The 13584-nt window shown below is 31.4% G+C and overlaps 1 protein-coding gene across 2 annotated transcripts in view; it reads right to left on the bottom strand.

The window, feature by feature from the left end:
- The window catches only part of LOC145285998 (serine/threonine-protein kinase/endoribonuclease IRE1-like), a 266385-nt gene that overhangs the window by 118166 nt on the left and 134635 nt on the right, over positions 1-13584 (bottom strand). For both annotated transcript variants that reach the window (XM_080134591.1, XM_080134590.1), the window contains exon 5: positions 12646-12774. In XM_080134591.1, the coding sequence (XP_079990717.1) occupies positions 12646-12774 (129 nt within the window). The remainder of the gene's footprint in view (positions 1-12645; positions 12775-13584) is intronic.

Raw genomic sequence — 13584 nt, 5'->3', positions numbered from 1 at the left:
TGATTGAACTCAGAAAAAATGACGGTTGAAATTAGCAACATATCCAAAAATGATGAAAAATGATGAAATGTGAGGTATTTGATTGGTATATTCATAATGAAGTAGATATACCAGACAATTTATGAAAGTTATTATTTTAGCCAGAGGTGGCGATTATTTGGGTTACTTTATTAAAAATAATCGTCAAAATTAGTAACATATCCAAGAATTATGAAAAATGATATAATGTGAGTTACTTTGTTGGTGGGTTTGTAATGAAATAACCAGCCATACAATGTCTAAAAGTTATTATGTTAGTGATGGGGGCGATAACGTGGATTTACTCATGAAAAATGATAGCAGAAATTAGTAACATACCATAGCCTATGTATCAATGTTTTTATTTTAGTAAGAGTGGAAGCAACAATGTAAGTTAAATCATGTGACAACAACCATGTTGTTGAAATTAGTAACATATCAAAAAATTATGAAAAATGATTAAATGTGAGTTATTTGGATGATGTGTTTGTAATGAAAAACCAGACAAGACAATGTCTTAAAGTTATTATTTTAGACAGGTGAGCGATAATGTGGATTAAATTGTGGAAATGTGTAACAATCCAAGAATTATGGGATTCAACAAGATACGTGTCAACATACTTACAGATTACCAGGAGTCACCCTGGATTCAATGAGATACATGCAAATGTATGCAAGCAGAATACATGGTCACCTGGGATGTAACGAGATAGATGCAAATATATACTAGCAGAATACTTGGCGTTGCCTTGGATTGAATTAGATTGATTGAAATATATACTAACAGAATACCTTGCGTCGCCCACGATTTCATGAGATTGATTGAGATATATACTAAGCAAAACACCCAGCGTTGCCCGGGATTGAATGAATTAGGTGAGAATATATATTAGCAAAATACCTGGCATCGCTTGGGATTTGATGAGATAAACGTGTTGCATATTACTTGTCCTTGCATATACATGCTGTAAATTACCTACCCTAGGTAAGATACAATTATTTCATATGTGTAATACCCGTCTTATGTAGGTAAAATATTCTTTTGCTCGAAATAGCAAATGATATATAAACATACAAAATTCCTCTCTCATAAGAATAATAAATACATTACAAAACCAAATTCAATTTTTTCATTGTGTGTACGGTCCCGAGCAATGCTGGGTAGCCCCGCCAGTATATATATAAAAGCGAAAATGTGTGTATGTTTGTATGTATGTATGTTTGTGTGTCTGCTAAAAACTTTCGACAGACACAACAAAAATTCACAAACTTGGTCTCATATGAAAGCCCCACCTTCCGGACGACAAATATCGAAAAATTAGCCCAAAGTGACCATCAGAAGTGCGTCAACTGATCGATTTTCTGCAGGGGGGGGGCCAAAAAAAGTGACATTTCAATGTTAAACATTACATATTTTTAAATCGATTTATAACTGCCCCAAAAAATACGGCCGCCAACTCTTCTACATAAAGTATACACGCGGCCATTTATTTTGGGTCAACTTGTATTTAAAACCCGCTGAGTCATGTCACGTGATCTTGATGTCAGCAACCTCTAATGGCGGTCTGAATTTACAATTTAAAAATGTTATCTGTAAAAAAAAAAAATTAAACTATGAACTTCTACGCTATGGCAACGTTACCAAAGTTATTACCACATTCAAAATAGGTAGATACGATAGTTAAACAAAAAATAAAGCCAAGCCAAACATGTGAAGTAAAAAAAAAATATGCTTATAAAAAATATTAACAATCAAAGTTTTTTTTTAAAATAAAAACAGCCAGACGCCATTTTCCAGTCTTTAGAGTAAAGCAGACGAAGAGAGAGAGAGAGAGAGAGAGAAAAAGAGAGTGTGAGAGAGACGCAAACAGAGAGAGAGAGAGAGAGATGTCTAGACACATTAACTTTTTCACCCCGAAATCGACAATTTTCAACAGGGGGGAGGGTCAACAACACATGCGTCAGATGACGTCATGACCGGATTTACTTTAAATAGTTGATAAACCAAACAAACTTTAAAGACGTCGCTTTAGCTCAGGTAGTTAAGGCCTTGGTTCATTATCTAAACGTTTTGGGTTCGAATCGTGGTGTGAGATGTTTTTTTTTTTTTTCGATTTTTTTTATTTAAATATTGAACCGTGTATTATTTAAGCCATTTTTCACGTAACGTTCGTTCATTTTTCTGTTTTAATCGTTCGTTTGCCTTACGTTATTTTTTTTTGTGTTTTGTATATGGAAGTATAAAATATGTAATAATATTTATTTAAAAAATATTAAGAAAAGAATGAAAAACAAACACTTCTATCATTTTTTTTAATCTTTAATAGTATATTTTGGAAGAATGTTCAATAAAGGAAAAAAGTTATGAGTTTTGAATTACTCTCTGGGTTTTGTGTTCGGGAGTGGGAGTAAAAAATGATCTAAAAATACTGAGACTGCATCAGGAATGCAATCCCATCCATACTGCCATGCAGATCCTTCGAATCATGTCTCTTTCAACAATACATATTCAAAGCAGTATTCTTCATGATTTTTTTTTTTGTATGATTGCAGACAACTTATGAATAATTGAATCCTGTCATCAATAAATTGTGATGTAGAAACATCAATTTTTTCTCCTGTGTCAGCCTTCATTTGGTTTCGTTTCAGTGAATAAATAGTTCTTCCCACACTGAATAATCTTTCACTTTCAACTGAAGATGGTGGGACACACAAGTATTTTTTTGACACAGCGGACAAAGATGGAAAATTATTTTGGTTGCTGCTCCACCAACAAAGAGGATCTTCTCACTGTCCAATCATTTTAACTTCCTCATACTTGGACATTTCAAACATTATTTCTTTTTCCAATGCTCTTTCTTTTTTATCTTGTTCATTTATGGAAGTAGACTCTTGATGATTTTCCTGACTCTTTTTAAATTCCAGTAAGCACTGGTTGAAACTAAAGTTGAAATTGGTATCCCCTTTTTCATCTGCAGAAAAATCTGAATGTGATGAATCTAAAGTCAAAATGGTTTTATTTTTATTTATTGAATTTATATCTTCAAGTAACCAATGCTGTATCTTCTCATGCTGGTTGTCTTGGTCACCATTCAAAAAGATTTAACCATGGATCAAGATACGTTGCCATTATCAAGTTCTTATTGTTGAAATAGGTTGGAAATCTTGAGCTGACAGAAGATTTCCAAGCAGATAAGGTGGAACCTAATCCACTAAATAAACCTTTTTCTTCTGCCTTTTCAAAAAATTTACAAATCACTTTTGTGGCAGGGATAATTAATGATGCCTCGTTTGAGTTTGGGGAAAATGGAGGAGACGGTACTGAATTTTTCGTTAGCTATTTTACACAAGACATTTACATTTTAATCATGATTAAGAAACAGAAAAAAAAAACAGGGTACATTTTACAATACACAGACCCTCGAAAAAAAGTAGTTAAAAGCAAATATACAACAAATAAACGATATCATTGTTAATAAAAGTTACTTTGCAACTTACCTGCATCAAATCGTTTGTATTTTCAAGTAGCTTTAAATGTTTGTTTTTTATTTCATCTCAAATATTAAATCTTTCTAAGACATTTTAAACTTTGCCAATACAAGATGGCGTCATTCCGTAAGGATAGCGTACATCAGCCTCGTTTTGGTTTGGGAAAAATGGAGGAGACGGTAGCGAATTTTAAACCGCTATAATATTCGAGATGAAATAAAAAGCATTTAAAACTACTTAAAAATACCAACGAATGATGCAGATAAGTTGCAAAGTAACTTTTATTGACAATGTTAACATTTATTTGTTGTATATTTGCTTTTAACTACTTTTTTTCGAGGGTCTGTGTATTGTAAGACGTACCCTGTTTTTTTTTCCTGTTCTTAATCATGATTAAAATGTAAATGTCTCGTGTAAAATAGCTAACGAAAAATTCTCTACCGTCTCCTCCATTTTCCCCAAACGAGGCTGATAAGTGCTTTCATTACAGACTGTCGACATTTTATCATGGCGAAGTTTAAAATGCCATAGAAAGAGTTAATACTTGAAATGTAATAAAAAGCATTTAAAACTATGTAAAATACCAACTTTCTTCAAAGAAAACCAATTAAAAAAATATTGCATTTTTATTTTCAATTTAAAAATCTATCAAAATTTTTCTGAAAAAAAATGAAGAATGGAACTACGTCCGCCGTAGTTTTAAATGCGTGTATTGTAAAACTTTTTTTTTTTCCTGTTTCTTAATCAAGTTATTTTTATTGAAAATTGGTGACTGGCTATTAAGTTGAACGTTTCTCTATAGAGAGAAAAAAAAAGGGCAACTTTCACATGGATTTTTAAGGCGGGTCCGGTAAAAAGGCTGACTTCCGCATGGATTTTTAATGCAGGTCCGGTTTACTACTACGTTGTAATAGAAAACTGAACAAGGCGTGAAAAGTCATAAAAAATGTTAAAGAAATTTTTTTTTTTTTAATCATCTGATACATAAGTCTCTATTGGATGATATTAACAAGAAAAAAGTTCCAAAAAGTGTAAATTATAGAATTTATAAGGGCAGGCGGTGAAAGCCAACGTCCGCCTAAAAAAGTTTAAAAAAAAAACAAAAAAAAACAAAACAACTTTATTTTATTTTACAAAACCCAAAATGAGATTAGAATTGGGGACCCCATCGCTTCAGTAGGACCTTTTGGTGCCATTTTTGCCTACTTATTCATTTGTGTCATTTTTACCTACTTATTCACTTGTGCCATTTTTACCGAGCACCACATTTTTGATACTGCGAGAAATACGAACCATGCTGAAATAATGTTATTATTGAAAAAGCTATTCTTTAACTGTTCTGCACTTTCACCTAACAATTTAATGAAAAAACATACCATAAAAATTTAATTCAACTTGGAAACCCCATCTAAAATATAACACGGTACATACACTGCACAAGCACCAAAGTAAAATCCCAATTCTCGTCAAGTCGTTCCAATATGTGATCGGTTTGCTATAACGTAACTAAAAACTAGCACCCCTTTCAAATGTCAAAATACTTTTGCTTGTTTTTTTGTGAGATAATCTGGTAAGTGTCCAATCAATAATAATCCACTGTTCTGTTTGGTTTCTTACAGTTTTTCAAAATTGCAAATAAACAGACAGAAAAAAATATAGACGGGGTGATGCTCGTTCGGGTATACTCCAAAAATGTATCTAATTGGGTAAAAAAGTAACTTAGTTTGTCTTTAATAACATTTGCTTTTTTGTTTATTTATTGTTTCACCCATTTTTTTGGCATTATTATTCTCAAAGATTATTCAAAAGAAACGTGAAGGTATTGTGCAATCATTATAAGAAACTATCTTATTTATTCAATAAATATATTTTTATATTTGAAAATTAAAAAAGTTATTAGAACTAGAATATAGTTGAAACCACAAAAACAATTTCTTAGTTATTTCATTTCATAATTAGCATATTCATTACAAGCACAAACTAGTTAAAATTAAATTATTTTTCAATTCATGAAACACATTTTGACTGTCTTTAAAATAGTTTAAAAGTATACACTTACATTTTTATCTTGGAAAATTTACACTGTCTTTTGTGTGTCTTGTCAGTAACGTGAAAACTAAATTGTCAAACGATATGAAAGATACCAATTAGCAGAAATAATTTCTATCTGTAGTTTGGGATTTATGGCTTTATATTTATTGCTCTGTACAGACACATGATGCCAATTTTTGCATAAAGGTGTGAAAACTTTTGAATTCACTAATCCCTTTAATGTCCACTTTACTTGCTAACGCTTTGAAATTGTTAGATTTTTTCACACTTTGTTACCATTGGCTTGCCAATGCTGGCTAGGTGACCCCAGATATATATATATATATATATATATATATATATATAAAAAAAATGAAACATCATCAAATGATTTCAAAAGTACAAAAGTTTTCAATAAAAAGATTTTGCAATGATTAATTTTTTTAACAGTTTATAATATTCTAAAAAAAGATTTTAAATTAAAACTAAAAAATTCCATAATATATAATAAATAAATTCTATTTCCGACTATTTCCGCACCTAAGCTTGGCTGAAAAAAAAAAAATTGGGGGGGGGGGGGATTGTCAACCCTCTATAGCTGTCACCCGGGGCTGACCCCCCCCCCCCAGCTAAGCTAGTGGGTATGAGCCCCTGAACCCTCAGACTATTTTCGGCCATTTTACAGCTTTCGTTAAGGTACGCTCGAGTGCACACTAAGGCTATTCGTGTGCCATATGTGCACCTACACTCGTATTAAAGTGACATAAGCGTAGTAATCTTTCGCGGACAATTTAAAATTAGATGGAAATTAATTTTAAAAAATTGCGGATAATTTTGGAAAGGCAATTGTTTTTTTTTTTTGTAAATGTCGATAATACACTACCACAGGACTTGCCTTTAAAATCTTAATTTTCATATAATTTCGGGTGTGTTATAAACAAATATTGCATTCAAAATTGGGGCCCGGCAAATAGTTTTTAAAATATGGAAGGAAGCATCTAACACGTGTTTTTGTTTGTTTATAAAGTTCATGGTGTTTTTTTTTTGGGGGGGGGGTACAAAAAGCATAGCCCCCATGTCTTTTTTAGAATAAGTTTTTTATTTTTTCGGGATAAAAAGAAAATTCGAAATAGGTATTTTATAAAGAGTTACTCGAGAATGGGGTGGCGTTTTCAGCACACCTAAATCTACTTTAAAAAATATATTTTTCTATACGAACATGAGACGAGCCCTGAAGTAAAATAATACCAAAAATGTTATCTAATCTAAATTAAAACCAATATTTTATTTTTTTTTGGGGGGGGGGGGCTGCAAAGAAGTTCCAAAAAATATATCTCATTGCTTCATGAGCTGAATATTTTAATAGAATGTGAATTTAAAAAAAAAAAATATTTGAAAATTGACTTACCCAGTAGTAGCTTAAATTAAATATAAAGCTGTATTTAAGAGATAGCAAAATAATTGTTTTTGTTTTTTAATTTTCTGAAGACCTTAACCGCAAACCACCACTTAGTATGTGTAGTTCTAATGTTATTCCAATGATATTCTTTTTGAAACTTCAAAAGAAGCCGACTGTCAAAATTTTGTGAAATAATATGTGATCAATTTCATTTTAGAGATATTTCTTTCAAAAGCCTTCTTTTAAAAAAAGAAAAAAAGTATATTGTTCTATTAAACCTTTTACTGTTTAAATAATTTGACTTTGCTCGTTTTATTTTAAGAAAATATAAGTTGAAAAAGCATTTTCATTCACTATTAGAAGATTTGTCAGTAAAAAAAACAGTCGCCAAAAAGATAAGCGTTTTTTTTTATTTTTATTCGCAATGTAGAGCCCTGCATACTTCTTTTCAAGTTAACTCTTTTGTAGTTTTGATTACAATAGATCTGAATGAATGAACCTTGTAAGGGAGGGGGCACTAAGCATTGCCCTGTTGATAATGAATTTCTTTGGTTTCTTTTTATAACATGCTACATTTCTCTCTTGCAGTTAGAAATATCAGGAAATTTTTTTATTTTTTTCAACATCAGACTAAAAGAATCGTAATGAAGGAATCGGAAAATTAGGATATTTATTAACGATGCGATTCCGATACCTCCCAAAATACACGATTCTTACGATTAACGATTCCGATTAATCATCTCACCACTAATAATTATGTTTCAGTTTGAAGAAATATGGTATAATAAAATTATTGGGTGTTCGTTTGCGCCGACCTCCATAGAATGGAAATAGGTCACAAAGTTTAACAAGGTTTTTTAATATAGATCCACAGAATATTGTGATAAGTGTTTCAGTGTGAACAAGTATGGTATAATAAATTATTATTATTATTTTATTTTTTTTTTTTACACGGTGGTCACCACTTATCAAGGCCCGGAAGCCACTCAGGGATAAGGGTTATTGCAAGTACAGTACGTTAGTGTGGAGATTTGATGAAGTGTTTACTTAAGGGGGCGGTTCATTAGGAATTTGTTTACGTTGGACTTGAAGACATCCAAGTTGTAGTCAGGTGGGAAGCAGGCAGACGGAACAGAGTTCCACAGGCGTGCAGTTCTAAGAAAGAAGCTTTGTTCATGGAATCCACGTTTTGATTTAGGCACAGATAAAGAGTGGGGTTTATCTATTTTATTTTTACTTTCATCATATTTTGCTTTGGTTTTGATACCCCCCAAATCGAAGCAATCTCTTTACAACCCTTCCTTTTCATAACCTATCATACTTTCATAAATCAGAGTTCATTTTCTGTAGGCTATTTTTGAACCCAGTCAACGACGGGTACTTTTGCTATATATATATAAATTCGTATTCCTGTCTGTTTGTTCACAATTTGATTAATATATACAAAAGGCATTACTTTATCATATTCATTCCTATATATAGTATGATTCTTGCAAAATATACGATTAAGAAGTGACCTTATTTCCATATCACATTAGGGAAAATCGATTTTATCAAATAGCAGTATGTTAGTTATTGTTTGTAGTGAGAGAATTGTTTTAAGTGTTCTATTCAAAATTATTTAAATTTGATTTATATTAATAACATATTTAATTTAATTTATTTTTTACTAACATCGATTTTTTATAAACTGATTTGAGTTATTTCCCCTGAGCGCCAACTTTTTTTTTTTTTTTTAGTTTTGTTTTCTTTTTCAGCGGATAATCAAACTAAAAATAATTCACACAAATTTTCAGGCATTATTTTTGGAATTAGTTTAAATAAAATAATTTCAAACGTGATTTCGCAATTAACATTGTGGTGCAGTAGATTTTTATTTTAAAATAAACAAACAATCCAATTCAACTATGATTCTTTATTTAAAATGAAAACAAAAAAACTTTACCAGTTTCTTTTCACATTTTTTTGACATCGTAACTGCTAATTTTTTTCTTTTAATAACACAATAAGTCATAACTCATCATTTTTATAACATAAAAACGTGTATTTTGGTTAACACAAATTCTACATTGGTATTTTTGAAACAATTATTTAGAGTTTGTTTTCATTGCAGCAGACCGTAAAGCAAATCCTTCTAGACTGAGGTAGCATTAGAGAAATTAGCTTTAACAGTTAGTCATAAAAAGCTGCTCAATATCTGGAGAATAGCTTCTTTTCCTTTCTCTCCTGCCCAAATATCTGGTGGAGAGTTTGTCACGTACTTCTTTTTTTTTGAGGGGGGGGGGGTCATTTTCGTGTTTTCATCCGTTCTTTTATTTTTGTTAGGGTAACGATGGAGTTGACATAATGAAAACTTGCTTAATATCCTTAGTATAGCAGGTGTGTCCAAACTGAACACCATGTTGAACCTGGCAACGCTGGGTATCCATGCTAGTATTATTATAATATAACAAATTTCAAGTAGATGTTTTCTTAAGTACAACACAAAAAAAATTTATTCATACAGTGAAAAACATACCAAATTTATTTATTGTGGCAATTCACTCATGTTGTTCCAAACCAATACTACAGATTCAAGTTTTTCGTTCAGGTTTTTCCCGTGATTTTTATGACTAATAAAACATTAAAAAGATAAAAATATTCATTTGATATTTACACATCTGAAATCTGACTAAATCTAAAACATCAGAGGATTTCCTGAAAGTGCAATATTTGTCAAACATACAGGTTATCCTAAGGCTGAATTGATGATGATAGTATGATCATATGGAATGTTCATCCTCCTCATTACAAAATTATGTCTTAAATCGTATGAAGGTTGGCCAGCCAAGAAAAATATGGAAATGTACAACCTAATGAATGGAGAAAACTGTAAAATTAGTTCGCATAATGTCAGAAAAGGTTTGTCGGAGAACAAGAGAAGAGTGCTGTTAAATGAATGAAGAAAGAAGACCAAAGCTGAAAATATGTTTCATAGAGATGTTAATTTTTTTTCCTTTTTTCTATCGATACAAAAACTTAAATGGATTTCCTTTTATTTGAATTTTTAGCAATTTTTATTTATCTAGTGTATACTTATTTTTTTTAGTTATAAACGTTCTGTAATAGTTACTGCTGCAGACTAAACTTGGTGTGACAGGTTAAAATACAGCTAGGGTTATTGAGTTAGTTTCACAAATACTTTCAGGAAAGGTATGAATCCATTTCTGGTTTGCTCTGGAGAATAGGTGCAATTCTTAGTAAGGAAACTAATTTTGGAGAAGGACAATATTAGGTTAGTGCAAAATTAATGTTGTTTTATATATATATATATATATATATATTAGTTGAACGTCAAAAACAACATTATTTTTGCACTAACCTAATAATATAAACACTTGTTGTCTCAAGTTTCATAATTGAGTAGAAAATAATAGAAGCTAATAGACGATTGCACGGTTGAAGAAAATGAAATTATAATTGTGCTAAAAAGAAATAATTGTCCCAAGAAGAAAACTTTCTGCTGAGTGTGGCAGCAGATCGGAACATGAGTAAAAATTCCGATTTCACTTCTATGTTAAGAAAAGTTTGAAAAAGATAAATTATTCAAAGCAAAGCAAACATCAAGAATTGGCCAAAATGACTGTCAAATGCAGAATCACATATTCAGTTTTGAACAGAAAATTATAATTGTTGATGGAACAAGGTATGTATGGGGAATCTATAGCACAGACAAGATTTGGCTTTTCCTGTGGTCAGTAGAGACCTTTAATAAGGATGATTTTATTAAAAACTAGCGGGGGTACCTGGCGTTGCCCGAGTGTTTGTTTCCGGGATGTGGGGGAGGGGGAGTTTTAAAAAATGTTATGGTAGGTAAGTAGGAAGGATCAAACCCGGAGTCATGAGTAAAAGTAGGAAAATAAAGTGTGAAAAAAAAAACAAAAAAAACATTTGCAACGTTAACAGTTCGGCCACCAAGAAAAGTCCATTCCAGTTGTTTAGGAAAAAAAAAAAAAAAAAAAAACGACTACGGTAGGTCGGCGCGAACGTGAAAATATAATGTGAATTGTCCAGCACGCTAACCACTATGCCACAGAGCACTGCAGCTTAGTTTAGTGATTTTAAATAACTTCACATGAAAGAACTACGAAGCCAAACCGGTGTTCTCTTCTCAACTGTTCCTTGTGAACGATCCCCAAACGGTGTTAAGTGGTGGCAGGGGGAGGAGGAATTTATTAGAGAGAAAATATTTTACCACTTCCATTGATCTTAACCGATTTTGGCCGTGACTTCTCAGCAGAAAAAGTATAGAAATCTAAGATTATCGAGGAATTTGAGAAATAATAAGCCTATAACACACCTCAGATATTGTTCTGCCGTTTGTGCATATTATATTTGCATGAAATATCTTGATTTTTAATCCTATTAATGTCAAAATCAGACGGGAAAAAATGAGTTCATTTTATTTATATAGAGATCTAAAAAGGATTATCCTAAATGTTATTAATATACTTCAAGTAACTTATACATTTCCTCTTCAATATTTGAAATCCGTGTTGATCAAGCTCCTGAGGAATTACATACGGAATTTATTGAACATCACGGGAATGAAGAATTAAAAGGCATAGAGAAATTATTCATCATTTCAATTTTGTAAAATCGTATCTAAATAGCCTTCTCCCAGATTGACAAAGAACATGTCTGTTATTTATGAAAATGAAATGTACAAAATTAAAAACAAAAAGATCTTAAAAATAACTTAATAACCACCTCAAGCATTTCTTCAAATACCAAGAAACTCATCAACAAACACCCAGTCCAAATTTTATGTTTGATGACCCTATTTTTCTCATAAATGATTCATAAATTCATAAATTCAATAAATTTTTAAAAAACTTTTCTGGTTGCTTTTTGAATATCCTTTCTATGTAAATGTTAGAGCTAATTTCAGAACAGAAAAATAATTCAATACTAGCAGAGCCTGTGGAAATTCCATGGTAGTGAAAACATCACATAAGCAAACAATATAATGTCCTTCAACGGAATGATCAGTGTAATATAAGATCCGACCAGACTATGAATAAAAAAAAAAAATATTTTAGTAGACAAATATGGATAACTGCTTGAGATATATTATTTCAAAAAATAGAAGTAAGATACTGGCTGGCGAAAAATAACATTATTATTTTGATCTGCACCAAGCAGACACTGACTAACTATAACTTATTATAACCTACACTGACAGACCACTGGCTAGCTATAACTTACTTATAAGTATTGTGATCTACACCAACCATACACTGGCTGTCAGTGAATAATTTATTAGTATTGTGATCTTTACCAACCATGCAATAAGTTTATATTGTGATCTGCACTCATCAGACACTGGCTGACAATAAATAATTTATTAGTATTGTGATCTGAACCCACCATACACTGACTGGCGATAGCTAACTTATTAATGTTGTGATCTATATGCTCTGAGTACTGGCTAGCTACAAATAACTTCATGAGCCAAGTAGCAAGTTTCTATAATGAACAGAACAAAAATTATTGTCAAGTGTGACCTTAACCTTGTTGTGGCCTTGACCCAGATATCCCAAAATCAAATCAGTATTAAGTTAGACCATACCTGATATTTTGACAAAATTTGGTGATTATTGGCCAAGCAATAAAGATGGTAAGCTGTACACAAAGTGAGAAACCACTCAAAAACATAACCTTCTTACCTGTGCGTCCAATATAAATTATATTGTCATTAGTAGAAGGACACACTTTCTGAGCACCATCCATTGTAACAGTGTGTAATTTGTGTCCAGTTTTGGGGTCCACAGCAATCCAGATGTCTTTCTTGGATCCTTTAATAAAATAAAAAGCAACATTGTGTAGAAGAAATTATTAATGATGGTTACAGAATTTATTGTTAATCTCAACTGGTGTTGGATTACAACCTCCAAACGTTAAAGTTTATCTTGTTAGATTTAGATAATGTTTTCACTGAAGAGACAATCTGCTATGTACATAACATGCCAACAATATCATTCATGATATACAACTCAAATCTTCTCAAGTTACTTCATGCCACAACAATTAAATGTATATCATTATTTAACATTTCTATTCTATCAGAATTGGGAATTAGTGAGGAATGGAATATTCATGTTAAGAGTACTTAATTGAACACAGTAGCCCTGATAAGACTTGAATTCAACATAACCGATTTCAAAATCTGCAACAGTACTTATTAATCACAAGAATATTTATGCAGATTATAAACTGATGTTTCATTGGCATATTCTAGCACTAGGTGTCAAAATGTTTAGCTGATGAAATCACAAGGTACTTGTGCAGTTTACAGACTGCTATTTTTTCATAGAATTAAATTGTTAGGTGAAAGTACAGAATAGTTAACAAAGCCCTAATATCATGTTCAGAATGGTTTTCTAAATAATGTTATTATTTCAGCTTGGCCAAGTGCAAAAAAAAAAGAAAAATCATAATAAAATTTCAAAAATAGTTGTTTGCCATCACTATATTTTCTTATTATAATTATTCATAAAATTTACTATACAATGATTTGTTCCCCCGCAATTGGTTAGAATTTTTTTCCAATTTTTAAAGCTTCTTAGAATTTTTTTCCATTGAAATTATCATTCAATGATTGTTTT

This window comes from Euprymna scolopes, chromosome 10 (assembly GCF_053919585.1).
Source record: "Euprymna scolopes isolate OS-2025 chromosome 10, ASM5391958v1, whole genome shotgun sequence".
Lineage (NCBI taxonomy): Eukaryota > Metazoa > Mollusca > Cephalopoda > Sepiida > Sepiolidae > Euprymna > Euprymna scolopes.
The sequence above is the reverse complement of the archived record's forward strand: the minus strand, read 5'-3'. Positions and strand labels throughout refer to the sequence as shown.